The following is a 19189-nucleotide window of genomic DNA, read 5'->3' as shown; positions in this document are numbered from 1 at the left end:
ATAGATGTTGTTGTCATTGCTGTTTTATAATAGTTTGTTCATATCAGGATCCTGCCCAGGTCTATACGGTGCATTTGGCAGATAGGTCTTTTTAAATCTATAGATTCCCTCCCTTGTGATTTATTTACTGAAGAAATCTGGTCATTTGTCCTATATAGTTTCCCAGAGAATGGAGATTCTGGTTGCATCCCCAAGTTGTCTTTAACAACTGATGAGCTTAGATGTGATTCCATTTCTAGATTTTGGCAAATATTTAACAGGTTGTTGTGTATAGTAGCATCATGAATTCATAATCTGATTGTCCCTCTTTGTAGTGTTCTACCAGCCTCCTGTGCATACCCCTACCATAGTATAATCATACACCTCATATTAGTCTGCTGAGGCTGCCACAACAAAATTCCATAGACTGGGTGAGTTAAACAACAGAAATTTATTTTCTCACAGTTGTAGAGGCTGTAAATCTGAGGTTAAGTTCTGGCAGGTTGATTCCTGGTGAGGACTCACTTCCTGGTTTGTAGACAGCCAACTTCTCCCTGTGTCCCCACATAGCAGAGAGAAAACTCTGGTATCTCTTCCTTTTCTTATAAGGGCACCAGCCATGTCATATTAGGGCCCCACCTTTATGGCCTCATTTAACCTTTATCATCTCCTCACAGGCCCTATGTCCAAATAGACACATTGGGAATTAGGGTTTCAATATATGAGTTTTGGGGAGACACAAATATTTAGTCCATAATACACTTTAAGATTGTCTTTTTAAAACAATAAATTTTTTTTCCCATAAATTTATTTATTTTTGGCTGCATTGGGTCTTTGTTGCTGCACGCAGGCTTTCTCTAGTTGCAGCGAGCAGGGGCTACTCTTCATTGTGGTGCATGGGCTTCTCATTGCGGTGGCTTCTCTTGTTGCGGAGCATGGGCTCTAGGCGCACAGGCTTCAGTAGTTGTGGCACCCGGCCTCAGCAGTTGTGGCTCACGGGCTCTAGAGTGCAGGCTAAGTAGTTGTGACGCACGGGCTTAGTTGCTCCACGGCATGTGGGATCTCCCCAGACCAGGGCTCGAACCCGTGTCTCTTGCATTGGCAGGTGGATTCTTAACCACTGCGCCACCAGGGAAGCCCCTAAAACAATAAACTTTTAAAGAATAGTTTTAGTTTAACACAAAAATTTCAAAGAAAGAGTAGAATTCTTGTATATTCCTGACTCAATTTCCCTACTGTTAACATTCTATATCACCATGGTATGTTTGTCACAAGTAAGAAACCAACATTGGTACATTGCTCTTAACTAAACTTGACACTTTACTTGGATTTCACCAATTTTCTCCGTGTCCTTTTTCTGTTCCAGAATTCAATCTTGGATATCACAGTCATCATGTCTCCTTAGCCTCCCCTGGGCTGTGAGAGTTTCTCAGATTTTCCTGGTCCTTGATTAACTTGATAGTTTTGAGGAGGACTTCCCAGGTTTTTTGATGAATGTCCCACAGTTTGGGTTTGCCTGATGTTTTCCTCGTGGTTAGACTGGACTTATGGGTTTTGGGGAGGATGACCACAGAGGTAAAGTGCCTTTCTCCCCATGTCATGCCATGGAAAAATGCTATCAACATGACTTACGGAGGAGAGGGGGAAGATGGCGGAAGAGTAAGACGTGGAGATCACCTTCCTCCCCACAGATACATCAGAAATACATCTACACGTGGAACAATCCTACAGAACACCTACTGAACGCTGGCAGAAGACCTCAGACCTCCCAAAAGGCAAGAAACTCCCCATGTACCTGGGTAGGGCCAAAGAAAAAAGAATAAACACAGACAAAAGAATACGGATGGGGCCTGCACCAGTGGGAGGGAGCCGTGAAGGAGGAAAGGTTTCCACACACTAGAAGCCCCTTCGCAGGCAGAAACTGCGGGTGACGGAGGGGGGGAGACTCAGAGCCGTGGAGGAGACCGCAGCTACAGGGGTGCAGAGGGCAAAGCGGAGAGATTTCCGCACAGAGGATTGGTGGTGCCGACCAGCACTCACCTCACCAGCCGAGAGGCTTATCTGCTCACCCGCGGAGGTGGGCGGGGCTGGGAGCTGAGGCTCCGGCTTCAGGTTGGAGCACAGGGAGAGGACTGGAGGTGTGAACACAGCCTGAAGGGGTTAGTGCACCACGGCTAGCCCGGAGGGAGTCCGGGAAAAAGTCTGGACCTGCCGAAGAGGCAAGAGACTTTTTCTTCCCTCTTTGTTTCCTGGTGTGCAAGGAGAGGGGATTAAGAGCGCTGCTTAAAGAGCTCCAGAGATGGGCGCGAGCTGCGGCTATAAGCGCGGACCCCAGAGACGGGCATGAGATGCTAAGGCTGCTGCTGCAGCCACCAAGAACCCTGTGTGAGAGCACAGGTCACTATTCACACCCCCCTTCTGGGGAGTCTGTGCAGCCCGCCACTGCCAGGGTCCCGGGATCCAGGGACAACTTCCCCAGGAGAACGCACGGCACGCCTCAGGCTGGTGCAACTTCACGCTGGCCTCTGCTGCTGCAGGCTCGCCCCGCACTCCATGACCCTCCCTCTCCCTGGCCTGAGTGATCCAGAGCCCCCGAATCAGTGGCTCCTTTAACCCCGTCCTGTCTGAGCGAAGAACAAACGCGCTCCGGCGACCTACACTCAGAGGCAGGGCCAAATCCAAAGCTGAACCCCAGGAGCTGTGCCAACAAAGAAGAGAAAGGGAAATCTCTCCCAGCAGCCTCAGGAGCAGCGGATTAAATCTCCACATTCAACTTGATGTACCCTGCATCTGTGGAATACCTGAAAAGACAACGAATCATCCCAAATTGAGAGGGGGACTTTGAGCGCAAGATTTATTATTTTTTCCCTTTTCCTCTTTTTGTGAGTATGTATGTGTATGCTTTTGTGTGAGATTTTGTCTGCATAGCTTTGCTTTCACCATTTGTCCTAGGGTTCTACCCATCCGATTTTTGCTGTTGTTGTTGTTTTTACTTAAAAAAAAATTGTTTTTTCTTAATAATTTTTTTATTTTAATAACTTTATTTTATTTTACCTTACCTTATTTTATTTTCCTTTAACCTCTTTCTTTCTACTTTTTCTCCCTTTGATTCTGAGCCATGTGGATGAAAGGCTTTTGGTGCTGCAGCCAGGAGTCATTGCTGTGCCTCTGAGGTGGGAGAGCCAACTTCAGGACACTGGTCCACAAGAGACATCCCAGCTCCATGTAATATCGAATGGAGAAAATCTCCCAGAGATCTCCAACTCAACACCAACACCCAGCTTCACTCACCGACCAGCAAGCTACAGTGCTGGACACTCTATGCCAAACAACTATCAAGACAGGAACACAACCACACCCATTAGCAGAGAGGCTGCCTAAAATCATAAAAAGTCCACAGACACCCCAAAACACACCACCAGACATGGACCTGCCCACCAGAAAGATAAGATCCAGCCTCATCCACAAGAACACAGGCACTAGTCCCCTCCACCAGGAAGCCTGCAAAACCCACTGAACCAACCTTAGCCACTGGGGACAGACACCAAAAACAATGGGAACTACGAACCTGCAGCCTGCAATAAGGAGACCCCAAACACAGTAAGATAAGCAAAATGAGAAGACAGAAAAACACACAAAAGGTGAAGGAGCAAGATAAAACCCCACCAGACCTAACAAATGAAGAGGAAATAGGCAGTCTACCTGAAAAAGAATTCAGAATAATGATAGTAAAGATGATCCAAAATCTTGGAAATAGAATAGACAAAATGCAAGAAACATTTAACAAGGACCTAGAAGAACTAAAGATGAAACAAGCAACGATGAACAACACAATTAATGCAATTAACAATAATCTAGAAGGGGTCAATAGCAGAATCACTGAGGCATTTGAACGGATAAGTGACCTGGAAGATAAAATAGTGGAAATAACTACTGCAGAGCATAATAAAGAAAAAAGAATGAAAAGACCTGAGGACAGTCTCAGAGGCCTCTGGGACAACATTAAATGCACTAACACTCGAATTATAGGGGTTCCAGAAGAAGAAGAGAAAAAGAAAGAGACTAAGAAAATATTTGAAGAGATTATGCTTGAAACTTCCCTAATATGGGAAAGGAAATAGTTAATCAAGTCCAGGAAGCACAGAGAGTCCCATACAGGATAAATACAAGGAGAGACACGCCAAGATACATATTAATCAAACTGTCAAAAATTAAATACAAAGAAAACATATTAAAAGCAGCAAGGGAAAAACAACAAATAACACACAAGGGAATCCCCATAAGGTTAACAGCTGATATTTCAGCAGAAAGTCTTCAAGCCAAAAGGGAATGGCAGGACATATTTAAAGTGATGAAGGAGAAAAACCTACATCAAGATTCCTCTATCCAGCAAGGATATCATTCAGATTTGATGGAGAAATTAAAACCTTAACAGACAAGCAAAAGCTGAGAGACTTCAGCACCACCAAACCAGCTTTACAACAAATGCTAAAGGATCTACTATAGGCAAGAAACACAAGAGAAGGAAAAGAACTATAATAACGAAACCAAAACAATTAAGCAAATGGGAATAGGAACATACATATAGATAATAACCTTAATTGTAAATGGAATAAATGCTCCCACCAAAAGACACAGATTGGCTGAATGGATACAAAAACAAGACCCATATATATGCTGTCTACGAGAGACGCATCTCAGACGTAGAGACACATACAGACTGAAAGTGAGGGGATGGAAAAAGATATTCCATGCAAATAGACACCAAAGAAAGCTGGAGTAGCAATTCTCATATCAGTCAAAATAGACTTTAAAATACAGACTATTAGAAGAGACAAAGAAGGACACTACATAATGATCAAGGGATCAATCCAAGAAGATATAACAATTATAAATATTTATGCACCCAACATAGGAGCACTGAATACATAAGGCAAATACTAACAGCCATAAAAGGGGAAATCGACAGTAACACATTCATAGTAGAGGACTTTAACACCCCACTTTCACCAATAGACAGATCATGAAAAATGAAAATAAATAAGGAAACACAAGCTTTAAATGATACATAAACAAGACGGAGTTAATTGATATTATAGGACATTCCATCCCCAAACAACAGAATACACATTTTTCTCAAGTGCTCATGGAACATTCTCCAGGATAGATCATATCTTGGGTCACAAATCAAGCCTTGGTAAATTTAAGAAAATTGAAATTGTATCAAGTATCTTTTCCGACCACAATGCTATTAGACTTGATATCAATTACAGGAAAAGATCGGTAAAAAATAAAAACACATGAAGGCTAAACAATACACTACTTCATAGCGAAGTGATCACTGAAAAAATCAAAGAGGAAATCAAAAACTACCTAGAAACAAATGACAATGGAGACACGATGACCCAAAACCTATGGGATGCAGCAAAAGCAGTACTAAGAGGGAAGTTTATAGCAATACAAGCCTACCTTAAGAAACAGGAAACATCTCAAATAACGTAACCTTGCACCTAAAGCAATTACAGAAAGAAGAACAAAAAAACCCAAAGTTAGCAGAAGGAAAGAAATCATAAAGATCAGATCATAAATAAATGAAAAAGAAATGAAGGAAACGATGACAAAGATCAATAAAACTAAAAGCTGGTTCTTTGAGAAGATAAACAAAATTGATAAACCATTAGCCAGACTCATCAAGAAACAAAGGGAGAAGACTCAAATCAATAGAATTAGAAATGAAAAAGAAGAAGTAACAACTGACACTGCAGAAATACAAAAGATCATGAGAGATTACTACAAGCAACTCTATGCCAATAAAGTGGACTGCCTGGAAGAAATGGACAAATTCTTAGAAATGCACAACCTCCCAAGACTGAATCAGGAAGAAATAGAAAATGTGAACAGACCAATCACAGGCACTGAAATTGAAACTGTGATTAAAATCTTCCAACAAACAAAAGTCCAGATGGCTCCGCAAGCAAATTCTATCAAACATTTAGAGAAGAGCTAACACCTATCCTTCTCAAAGTCTTCCAAATTATAGCAGAGGGAGGAAAACTCCCAAACTCATTCTATGAGGCCACCATCACTCTGATACCAAAAACCAGACAAGGATGTCACAAAGAAAGAAAACTACAGGCCAATATCACTGATGAACATAGATGCAAAAATCCTCAACAAAATACCAGCAAACAGAATCCAACAGCACATTAAAAGGATCATACACCATGATCAAGTGGGGTTTATTCCAGGAATGCAAGGATTCTTCAATATGCTCATATCAATCAATGTGATACACAATATTAACAAATTGAAGGAGAAAAACCATATGATCATGTCAATAGTTGCAGAGAAAGCTTTTGACAAAATTCAACACCCATTTATGTGAAAAACTCGGCAGAAAGTAGGTATAGAGGGAACTTTCCTCAACATAATAAAGGCCATATATGTCAAACCCACAGCCAACATCATCCTCAATGGTGAAAAACTGAAACCATTTCCACTAAGATCAGGAAAAAGACAAGGTTGCCCACTCTCACCACTCTTATTCAACATAGTTTTGGAAGTTTTAGCCACAGCAATCAGAGAAGAAAAGGAAATAAAAGGAATACAAATCAGAAAAGAAGAAGTAAAGCTCTCACTGTTTGCAGATGACATGATACTATACATAGAGAATCCTAAAGATGCTACCAGAAAACTACTAGAGCTAATCAATGAATTTGGTAAAGCTGCAGGATACAAAATTAATGCACAGAAATCTCTCGCATTCCTATACATAAGGATGAAAAATCTGAAAGTGAAATCAAGAAAAGACTCCCATTTACCATTGCAACAAAAAGAATAAAATATCTAGGAATAAACCTTCTGAAGAAGACAAAAGAACTGTATGCAGAAAATTATAAGACACTGATGAAAGAAATTAACGATGATACAAATACATGGAGAGATATACCATGTTGGATTGGAAGAATAAACATTGTGAAAATGACTGTACTACCCACAGCAATCTATAGATTCAATGCAATCCCTATCAAACTACCAATGGCATTTTTCACAGAACTAGAACAAAAAATTTCACAATTTGCATGGAAACACAAAAGACCCCGAAGAGCCAAAGCAATCTTGAGAACAAAAAACGGAGATGGCGGAATCAGGCTCCCTGACTTCAGGCTATACTACAAAGCTACAGTAAACAAGACAGTATGGTACTGGCACAAAAACAGAAAGATAGATCAATGGAACAGGATAGAAAGCCCAGAGATAAACCCATGCACATATGGTCACCTTATCTTTGATAAAGGAGGCAGGAATGTACAGTGTAGAAAGGACAGCCTCTTCAATAAGTGGTGCTGGAAAACTGGACAGGTAAATGTAACAGTATGAGAGTAGATCACTCCCTAACACTATTCACAAAAATAAGCTCAAAATGGATTAAAGACCTAAATGTAAGGCCAGAATCTATAAAACTCTTAGAGGAAAACATAGGCAGAACACTCTATGACATAAATCACAGCAAGATCCTTTTTGACCCACCTCCTAGAGAAATGGAAATAAAGACAAAAATAAACAAATGGGACCTAATGAAACTTCAAAGCTTTTGCACAGCAAAGGAAATCATAAACAAGAGCAAAGGACAACCCTCAGAATGGGAGAAAATATTTGCAAATGAAGCAACTGACAAAGGATTTATCTCCAAAATTTACAAGCAGCTTATGCAGCTCAATAACAAAAAAACAAACAACCCAATCCAAAAATGGGCAGATGACCTAAATAGACATTTCTCCAAAGTAGATATACAGACTGCCAACAAACACATGAAAGAATGCTCAACATCATTAATCATTAGAGAAATGCAAATCAAAACTACAATGAGATTTCATCTCACACCAATCAGAATGGCCATCATCAAAAAATCTAGAAACAATAAATGCTGGAGAGGGTGTGAAGCAAAAGGAACACTGTTGCACTGCTGGTGGGAATGTGAATTGGTACAGCCACTATGGAGAACAGTATGGAGGTTCCTTAGAAAACTACAAATAGGGCCTTCCCTGGTGGCACAGTGGTTGAGAGTCTGCCTGCTGATGCAGGGGACACGGGTTCGTGCCCCGGTTTAGGAAGATCCAACATGATGCGGAGCTGCTGTGCCCGTGAGTTATGGCTGCTGAGCCTGCATGTCTGGAGCCTGTGCTCTGCGATGGGAGAGGCCACAATATTGAGAGGCCTGTGTACCGCAAAAACAAAAACAACAACAACAAAAAAACTACAAATAGAACTACCATATGACCCAGCAATCCCACTACTGGGTATATACCCTGAGAAAACCATAATTCAAAAAGAGTCATGTACCATAATGTTCATGGCAGCTCTATTTACAATAGCCAGGAGATGGAATCAACCTAAGTGTCCATCATCGGATGAATGGATAAAGAAGATGTGGCACATATATACAATGGAATATTACTCAGCCATAAAAAGAAACGAAATTGAGCTATTTGTAATGAGGTGGATGGACCTAGAGTCTGTCATACAGAGTGAAGTAAGTCAGAAAGAGAAAGACAAATACCATATGCTAACACATATATATGGAATTTAAGGGAAAAAAATGTCATGAAGAACCTAGGGGTAAGACAGGAATAAAGACACAGACCTACTAGAGAATGGACTTGAGGATATGGGGAGGGGGAAGGGTAAGCTGTGACAAAGTGAGAGAGTGGCGTGGACACATATACACTTCCAAATGTAAAATAGATAGCTAGTGGGAAGCAGCAGCATAGCAGAGGGAGATCAGCTCAGTGCTTTGTGACCACCTAGAGGGGTGGGATAGGGAGGGTGGGAGGGAGGGAGATGCAAGAGGGAAGAGATATGGGAACATATGTATATGTATAACTGATTCACTTTGTTATAAAGCAGAAAGTAACACACCATTGTAAAGCAATTATACTCCAATAAAGTTGTAAAAAAGAAAACCAAAAAAACAGAAAAAACTTGACTTACCAGTGATGATATTGACCTTGATTCCCTGGCCTGGACCTGTTTGCCAGTTTTCTCCACTGTAACCTGATACACCTTCCTGCCCCCTTCCATATTATACTTTCTGTAAGCAACTTACTAAGTGCATCTCACATTTTAGTGGGGAAGAGAAGCTACCTAAATTAATCTGGAATTCTTCATAGGAGATTTGTCTCATCTCCTCCACTTATCTATTGCTCACTTATTTATATAATTATGGCCTCACAGATATTTTATACTTTTTGTATGGCTCATGCATTGTAGAAAAACAAATGGTGGGCTGGATTTGGCCTGACCCCAAGTCTAGGAGACTCCTCAGGAAGGACTCATGTGAATAATATTCTCTGAGTTATTTTATGTTCATACAAATGTGTGGCCTTTATATATAACGGTTGCATTGCTTGGAAACAAAATCCTTTTTTCCATTTCTTCAAAAACACAAAGGTGGGGCTGTTGGAATTGCATTGAATCTTTAAATAGCTTAGAAAATAGCTTGACATTTTAACAAGCTACTCATGTATCATTTATTTTCTGGCATGGTGTTGCTTTTGAAAAGTCTGATGTCAGTCTGATTTTACTTCCCTTTTAAATGACTTGGTCTCTTTGTCTGATTCTCCAAAGAGGTTTTTCTTTTTCCTTTAAAGTCCAATCATTTTACTAGAATATGTGTCATTGTTGGCCAGTCTGGGTCGATTTTCCCATGTATTGATAAATGGAGTGAACTTTTAGTATATAGTTTTTTTTTTTTTTTTTTTTGGTACGTGGGCCTCTCACTGCTGTGGCCTCTCCTGCTGTGGAGCACAGGCTCCGGACGCGCAGGCTCAGCGGCCATGGCTCACGGGTCCAGCCGCTCCACGGCACGTGGGATCTTCCTGGACCGGGGCACGAACCCGTGTCCCCTGCATTGGCAGGCGGACTCTCAACCACTGCGCCACCAGGGAAGCCCAGTACATACTTTTAAGTCTTCTTTTACTGAACCATTTTTTTGGTATTACAGTTTATAATTTGTTTTTTCCATTATTTTGGCTTTCTTTTTTGGATATTCCTATTATACTTATGTTGAATCTTCTTTGACTATCTTCTGTATCTATCACTTTTCTCAAATCTTTTTAATCTTTGTAAATTTGTTTTCCTCCTTCCCACCTTTGTCTCTCTTGGATTTATTTGCTCTTGTGCTCCATCTAGTTTAATTTTCAGTTTCTCAAAGCTTTTCTTATTTCTAATTTTCTTGAGTTCATCTGCTTTCCTTTCAGAACTTCTTTTTATCCAATCATGTCATTTCTGAGTTTTTCATATTCTAATTTTTTGTTATTCTATCATAGCTTCTATAATCCTAATTTTTAAAGCTCATTTAAATATTAAGTATTTGCAAGTGTATTTTTCTGGCATCCTTTCTTTATTCATAGAGATGTTATTCTGAACCTAATCCATTAATCTTTTTTATTCTTTTAATAATTTTATATGGGATTGTTGCTCATTCTATGTGAGATGGGGCAGAACTGCTTCCCTACCTTCATGGTTTCAGGGCTTCTTTCTCTGTGGTTTTTGAAAAGTGATGAAAAAAACAAAACAAAACAACAACTCATACTTTCTGTTCCTCTCCCAACTTTTAAAAAGATCTTCTCTTTCCTTTGTCCTCAATTTCTCCCTCCTTGTCAAATTGAATTCTACTTCCAGCAGCATCTCCTTAGTAGGAGTCACAAAGATATTTATGTTAAGAAGTACAGAACAGGTTTTTGTTCTTCTAAATGAACTATTTTAGAAATTTTTCAATTACTGATATATATAAATATCAATAAATACAATATAACTAAGCAAAACCTCTTTGAGGAACTTAACGATTCTTAGGAGAGCAAAGGGGTCCTGAGATAAACCAGTCAGAATTGCTGCAGAGGAGCCAGTGTTTGTTGTGTGCATTTGTGTATGCAGAATCCACTGTCACATGCATGTATGTGTGTATCAGTGACTCTACAGCTTTGCTTTGTCACATAGTGTCTCAGTTGCTGAGAATGGAATGCTGAAGTCCCAACCCTAATTGTGGCTTTGTCTATTTCTCCTTTCAGCTCTATCAGGTTTTGCTTCATGTAACTGGATGCTCTGATGGTTGGTGTGTACGTATTCAGGATTGTGTGTCCCTGGTGGGTTGATCCTTTTATCACTGTGTAATGTTTCTGTAATTTTCTTTGCTCCAAATTCTACTTTATCAGATACTAATATAACAATTCTGTTTTTAAAAAATAGTGTATGCTATAACCTATCTACAACATTGTATTTTAATGTTTCTGGCAGACAGGATTTATTAATCATTTTTTATCCACTTGGCCAATCTGTCTTTTAATTGGTGCATTTAGACTATCTGAATTTAGGTAATTGTTAGAACTTAAGTCAGTCATTTTATTATTTGTTTGCTTGCTTTGCATTCCTCACTCGTTTCTTTTCTTTCCTGTTGTAGTTATTTGAACATTAAAAAAAAGTCCATCCTGGTTATAGTTTGTGAGAGTATCACTTTGCATAGTTTTCCTAGTGCTTACTGTAGGTATGACATATGTAACTTGGCACAGTCTACTGGCACGGGTATTTTACTACTTTGAATGAAGTGGAGAAGTATTACTTCCATTATGCCCCTATACACTCCACTCTCTTGTTTTTAAATATAATTGCCCTAGCTATTTTTTCTATATACACAGACATCAGGGCTCTCCCCTCCTTTCCTCTACCCCCTTCCCTTTCTTTTACCCTCATTTATTGAATCCCTTTTATGTGCCCAGTGTTACACTAGGAGTAGTTCTATGGATGAAAAGAATATCAACAAATCCAGCATCCTATGTTTAAGTCCTGTGAGAGACAGAGATGCATGTGAACACACACGTGAGAGAAGAGGAAACACAAATGTCCCCAAACATTGGAACACTATCTCCATCAACTAGATCTGGCAAAAATCAAGCATTCATCAGACAGTACTAAGTGTTGACAAGGATGCAGAGCAATGGGAGCTCTCATTCATGGCTGCTGGGAGTGTAAACAGGTACAAACATTTTTAGAAATGCTTTGTTATTGCATAGGAAACTGGACATGTGCATACCTTAAAGCCCACAAATTCCACTCTGAGCTACACAGGCTAGAGAAACTTGAGTGTGTGCACTCATGTGTTTATATTAATGTACAAATATAAACCACCAAGTGTCTATCACAAGTCAAAGGGATAAATGGTGGTATATCCACACAATGAAATACCACTCAGCAGATAACACACAGATCACACATCAACACGCAGAAATATGAGCATGTTGAGCAAAAAAAAGCAAGTCACAGGAAAATGCATACTGCATTCTTCAGTTTACATGAAGTTTTTAACCAAGCAATGTGTTATTTGAAGTAAAACTATAAACACACACAAGGTACACTGTAAGCACTGAGGAGGAGCAGAGATTTTGCTTTCTCCTGTGTCAGTCAGCTCAGGCTGCTGTAACAAAATACTACAGATGGGTGGATTAAACAACAGACATTTATTTTCCCACAATTCTGGAGGCTGGGAGTCCAAGATGAAAGTATCAGCAGCGTGGGTTCCCCAGTGACCTCTCCTTGGCTTGAAGATGGCCATATACTCTGTGTCCTCATATCTTCCCTTTGTGCATGTCTGTGTCCTGATCTTTTCTTCTAAGGACAGCAGTCAGATTGGATTAGGGCCCACACATATGGGCGTCCTTTTAACTTAATCACCCCTTAAAAGGCCCTATCTCCAAACAGAGTCACATTTTGAGGTACTGGGGATTAGGACTTCAACATATGAATTTTAGGACATAATTCAGCCTATAACACCTCCCCACCTCCTTGGTCGTCAGGTAGTTGAATTTTACACTTAACAAAGAGTTAATTAGAACATATTCTGTTTGAAGGGATCAGAGCTGAGTTTTGAAGGACATAGAGAATTAACTGAATAACAAGTGTTTAGAATTAGTCTTCCAGCATTGTATAGAAAGAGTGCAAGTGTGGACTGAAGGGGGTAGCGAGGTGGCATACAATGCAGAACTCAGGGTGCTGATGGAAGGAGAAGATAGCATGGACAAGTGACGTGGCAGATATAGACTTGGCTCCTGATGGCGGGATGAATGATGGAATGATTCCTGGGTGTCCCCAGCATCAGCAGAGTGCAAGCACAGAGTAGCACAAATCAACTGCTGAAAGAATAGGAGTTTCGTATTAGTCTCTTCCAATTGTATTGGAACTCTAATGTGAGCATACAAGATATTCTTAGAAAATAATTGATCATCTAAACTTTGCTAAAATAATTCAGAAAATGTCACCTACCAGTCCCAGGTACACTAAATTTAGTATTTGGTTGAACCATATGAAATGGCCCATATTTGATAATTCTTGACTTGCAGAAATGGCCATTCAATATGGTTCAACCTGATTCAACGTCTGAGTAGTCTTGTTTTATTTTTAAGAGGAGAAAGAAAATGATAAAGCAATTCGCTAAATCAAAACCAAGGAATATTTGAAGACTGTAATCAAATGGTCATGTAAGTAGGAACGTATTCTAAAAACATAACTTCTCTCCCAAAGAGGCAATTTTAAAACATGTTTTCATTTGCCTCCCAGAGGCAATCTTAAAACTTTTCATTCTTAAAACATCTTTTCATCAAAAAAGCCAGGAGGCAAGAGCGTAACAGCCTTCTATTGTGATATAAATTGCAGTGGATGTATGAAACTTATTTTGAGTGCAAAAGGTTTTATGATATTAAAGTCTTATTGGGACATTATTTTTAGTGACTGGATATTTTAATTGATGGCTTAGAACGAAGGTTTGCCACAGCTCCACTATTGAATGGCTCCATTGTGATTACTTATAAATCAGTTTTATTGTCAGCGTTGGGCTAATCAGAGATCAGCTCATGCTTAAAAGCATAACTAAAAAATAATGCACCACTGTGTAACAGGATTTGTTGAATTTTTCTCCTGCCATTTTATCTGTAAATAATTTTCAACACCTAACAATGAAAAGGGCTCCTTTGGTAAGGTGCTAATCTTGGGCCACATTCATAAAAATAAAAAGCACCAAAGGGAATGTGGTTCTTGGTTCACTTGCACTGAAAATATATCAATGCTTATTAATTTTGAACAACAAAGATCCTATGAGTAAGCTATCACTTTTAAACAATCACCCAAATTATTTGGGGGCCTTCAGATATCAAGAACTTGGGGCATGCACTGTTTACAACATAGCATCTCTGAAAATTTTTTTAGACTTCTGGAGAACAGCCAGAAATAGCACTCAAGCATATGAGTAAGTGTCCTCCACTTTAGAGAAAATAGAGATACTTTCTCTCTATTGAAGTATAATATATGGCTATTTTCATGGAATCCAGAGTGATGAAAGCACATACTCTTTCTCAGTTGGAAATGGGAAGCTGGCTGAAGCTAGGAGAAAGTAGATCAGCATAGCATTTCTGAGTTATGCAAATAGATGAAGCAATCTCTAAAACAGCAGCACTTCATCTCAAAGAGCATCAGCAAATTCTCTGAAATAGGAAAAAACTAAAAAGTGTGATATGCTAGAGATTTTATATATATATATATATATATATATATATATATATATATATATATATAAAACAGTAACAGAGTGAGCTCACTCTTTTTCAGAGGACAAAAAATGTGGGATATTTTTGCTGCAGTTATGGATAATGTGTTCTATAATGCCATCGTGGAGTCAAGTGCTGAAAGGGCCTCAAGAGGGAGGTGAGCATGGTTCAAAGTCAGTCAGAGGGGAATTCTTTCATCAGCCAAGTGTGAAAAATACTTCTCTCTTGGTCTTGTAAGAGAAGTAAGCAAGACAAGCATGTGCTCAGCCATGGTAGTTAAGTTCTGAATGTGTGCGCTTTTGGCCCTTTCCACTCTGCTGACCTAAATTTTGCAGCCCTGTAACTTCTTCCAGTAGGTAGATTTCTATCCTCCGGGCTACAAAGAACTCCCCACCATTTCAAAGACAGGAAGGCAGGAATCTTGCTGACCTTGAGATTTTCCTCACACATTCCTCTTAGAACCCTCGTATCTGCCGGCCTCCATCCCTTTGTCATTCTGAACCGACAGGGTGGGGACTGACTAGAGCCTGGCTAGCTGACTATTCAGCCTGCAACTCAGGCTGCCCATCAGGATACTCTAATCACAAAGCCACATCTTTATCATCAGGACCTCAGAAGCACCAAGCTAAAGAACTACAAGACGAAGGTTATGGGTTTTTTTTTTTTCCCACTTTTATTCAAATTAATACAAAAACTGTATACAGTCTAATTAATTTCTCCCACCATCTCTCTTTTTCAGGCTGGTGCACTTAGATTTTAGACATGCACTGCTGCAGTCACATCATGGCTGTGCAGGACCTATCCTCTAATTTGAAACGACCATTTCAGACACACAAGCCAAAAGCCACTTGTCAAATAAGCCATGGGTGGTGCCTGCCCACGTGAGACTGACTGAGATGAGGATAAACACCTTTTTAGGTAAAAAACATATTTTTATAATGTACCTTTGGATAAACGCAACTGTTTTCTCCCCTTCTTTCCCAGATCAGGCACTTGAAAATAAGAAATTTCAGGAATGGGCAATCCAGTTCATTAAAATTCACTGGATTTGATTTCCTAAAAAATTCAAACAGCGTGGCATTTGGCATTTGCCACTAGAGTTAGTAAGACCGATAATGACTAAAATATTTTTGATGTGCTAGAGCTTGATTCAGAAATGCACAAGTTAGAGAAATTTCACTTGTTGTAAATTAGCCTTATTTCCCCTGAAATTCTGTCTTTAAGATTAAGTAGTAGCTTTAGTTAGAAACTGGTTTAATATCACTTTTATTGGGAAGAACTACTATCTGTTCTGTGGCTTGGCCTCTCGTGCCCCACATATTCATTTAAATAATATTTAATGGCTTCAATTGCTGATAGTTTTGTTTATAAGGAACTAAAATATTTTGAGCAATTACTTCCTCTTATCCAAACGAATGCAACCTACGTTGAGTCAAATTCAGTTTAAAAGTCTTAATTCTCATAGAAGTAAAGCAGCCAAAGATAGGGCCCTGAGGCATCTGGGTTTATGGAACGATAGACTCAGGAGGTGTGGGCTGGTGCTCGAGCTATCACAACATCGGCAAGAACAGAACTGCCTCTGGGGAGAGGCTATGGCTGGGGTGCCCGCCCCTGTAAGACAGTTCTTTCTGCTGGCTGGAGTCCTGCAGCTTCCCATACTGCCTGTCACTGATCTCACTTTCTCTGTAAAGATGCTGCTCAGCTTAGCAACAGCCCAGGGGAGTGGGAATAAGGTTTGATGTGTTGAGAACTGCTCCTTCCGCCTGTGACAGCAGAGGTCAGTGAGGTTGTCTGGAAGCCTGACAAAGAGCAAGTCTATTTCCTACAGTAATAAGTCCCAAACACTGCACTGTCAATCCTTTAACGTAAAACTAAATCACTCTGAAAAATAATACATTTGAGATCCTTTGCCACACTTATAAAAAGAAAAAACAGATTCAAACAAATATTAAAAAATCCTTTAAAAATGTTGAGTCAATTGCCTTCTTATTAACAAATATAAAACCGTTTAAGACACTTGGTGACTTCCTTAGGTCGTGTATTGGGGAATAGACACACAGTGAAGTTTTACTACTAAAATTATCTATTTGGTAAAAACTCTAGGAAGAGTTCCATCAATAAGATAATTGTTTTGGAAAGAAGAGTTAAAACTTTTTCCAAAATGTCAAAAAGAATAAGGATGTAAACACCACATTCTTAAAATATTAATCCAGTTAAATAAATAAAAGAAGTGGCACCAACTTTATGGCAATTTTTCAACACAAAAATGTAACTCAAGGATATTTTAAAATAAATAATTGCTCCAAACAGGAACAAGCATTCTTAGCACAAACCAAGAGCATCTGAAATAAAGTGCTATGAGACGAAGCAGTTCCACATTTCAGCTTGTTCATCTATGAGCAGAAATGCCATCTAGAGCTTCAGGTCTGAAATATTCACGAGGGGAAAGTCAGCTTCACTAAATAGCAGGCTTAGGGCCGTCTTTTGCCATTTTTCTTTTTTCTTCCAGTGTGTGCTTAAATATTTTCTTCAGGGTGTTGTAAACTATTGGTCCATTTTCAGAATCAAAATTAACCTGGTAACAAAGAAAATTCATATTCAGGATACTATAACAAGGATTTTAACCAGTCTTTATTTTGGGAGAAAAGGGGGTGGAGAAAAAAACAAAGACTTATAAACCAAATTATATACAATTAAAATGCACACACAATGCATTTCACACACTAGTTTTAATTAAAATACTATATTAGAACTGCCAATCATGTCAATACCAAATTTATGAATGAAAACTAAAAAAATTAAATCTAGTGCCTGGATATGTACAGTACTCATGAAGCAAGTCAACAGTGAGTGTGATGGGGGTTTTGAATGCAGAGACTAATCATGGATGGTATAAGGGAAAGGTCTCCTTATTAAAACAATGCACACCAGCTTAACTGTTGGACTGAGGTGACCTGAGGGGGAAGCCTAGCTTTCTACCTGTCAGCAATTATAGCCTCAGGTCATACCTAATCTTTCTGTAAAATGAAGACCACAAGATCCATCTCCTTAGGATTTCTCTGAGTACTAAATATGAGGCTCTAACACAAGCTTGGCACATGTAAATACCTCCATAAAGTTAATTTCCTTTCCCACTGGGGGGAAGGCACCACATATACATATTTGGATTGTTTACCCAAGTTCACCGTATTGCAGGGTTAGGAGTGATGTTAGGACAGAGAACCAGAGCAATCACCACACCTCCACCCCACTCCCATCGCCAAAGCAATGTGTGACTCCTTAGGAAAGGATCAGGATCACTTGGCCAGTGATCCCTTCCCTCCTGGAGAGAGAGAGTGAAGGCTGTTCCCTTATGAAGGGCTGGGAAGAGTCTGAGATTTCACCCTGATAACACACCTTATAGATGCTAGCAGAAGACATGAGATTGCTGGGTCGGAGACAAACAACTTTATGACTGAAGGCAGCACACGCTCCATAATCACATGGGTTCCCTTGCCCTCCAACCCCCCTGGGGATGATGCAGAGGGACACAGGTGGAGTCTGCATCACAGCTGAGGAACTCCATGCTTAGGCAATCCCCCATGTTTGATGAGGGAGCTGTGGCAAGACTGCTAAGCTTTGGCCTGAAGGAAACATGATCTTTGTTACATAGGAAGCAGATGCTACACAGATTTCCTTGAAGAGCTAGCCTGGAATAGAAGCTATCAGGGCCTTTGCTCCTAAGATTGTGCACAAGGGGAGAGACCCAAGAACAGTATTCTAATATTTTTACAGACAGATTTGGAACAACTGGTATATTTAACTTTTCATTAGTATCCCCCAAAAGGTCAATAGAAGTTGTAAAGAATTCCTACCACTTTCAGAGAGACCAGTATTCAGGATTTTCTTCCAGTTAAATTCAGAAATTTAACTTTATCTTAATCATTATTTTGTCTGTCCTATCTGCAAAAACTTATTAACAACAGTTTGAACTGTATACTTTGTTAAACACCAAATCACAACCATCCCCACACAGCAGTGGCCTCTGGGTCTATGAAAACATAAACAGAGACGTAAAGGATCACATGACTTTGGTTTTGAGGCACTGACTCTGGAAACAGTCATGAAGAGACTGAGAGGATGCAAAGTGGTTACTGCTGTAAAGCATCAGATGAGGAACAAAGAAACCTGCCAGAAGGACATCACTTTGGAAAGAGTGGATGGGGAAAGAGATTGGTGAATGAGTACAAATAATAAGTGCTATTATCATTAATGTTTGCCACAGATGCTGTCATCGAAAAACTGGGTTCTTTGTTTAATGACATTTTTGTATCACATACGAGAGATACCAAACAAATTGGTTTAAGAGGTAAGGGGAACATTTTCTTTCTTTCAATATTCATTTGGCTGCACCAGGTCTTAGTTGTGGCATGCGGGGTCTTTTGTTGTGGCAAGCGGGCTTCTCTCTAGTTGTGGTGCACGGGCCCCAGAGTGTGAGGGGTCAGTAGTTGTGGTGCGTGGGCTTAGTTGCCCCATGGCATGTGGGATCTTAGTTCCCTGACCAGGGATCGAACCTGCGTCCCCTGCATTGGAAGGTAGATTCTTAACCACTGGACCACCAGGGAAGTCCCAAGGGAACC

The 19189-nt window shown here is 39.8% G+C and overlaps 1 protein-coding gene across 5 annotated transcripts in view; it reads right to left on the bottom strand.

Annotated features, from left to right (window-relative positions):
• Positions 1–404: 404 nt before the first annotated feature.
• Positions 405–19189, bottom strand: part of PTPDC1 (protein tyrosine phosphatase domain containing 1) — a 105887-nt gene continuing 87102 nt past the window's right edge. For 3 of the 5 annotated variants that reach the window (XM_073805954.1, XM_033857827.2, XM_004331518.4), the window contains one exon: positions 15222–17145. In XM_073805954.1, coding sequence (XP_073662055.1) covers positions 17029–17145 — 117 coding nt within the window. In that variant the 3' untranslated portion in view covers positions 15222–17028. Of the gene's footprint in view, positions 1133–12472; positions 13161–15221; positions 17146–19189 lie in introns of those variants that run through there. The other 2 variants (XM_073805953.1, XM_033857826.2) reach the window with 2 other exon arrangements.

This window comes from Tursiops truncatus, chromosome 6, assembly GCF_011762595.2.
Source record: "Tursiops truncatus isolate mTurTru1 chromosome 6, mTurTru1.mat.Y, whole genome shotgun sequence".
Lineage (NCBI taxonomy): Eukaryota > Metazoa > Chordata > Mammalia > Artiodactyla > Delphinidae > Tursiops > Tursiops truncatus.
This window is presented reverse-complemented; position numbering and strand designations above follow the sequence as displayed.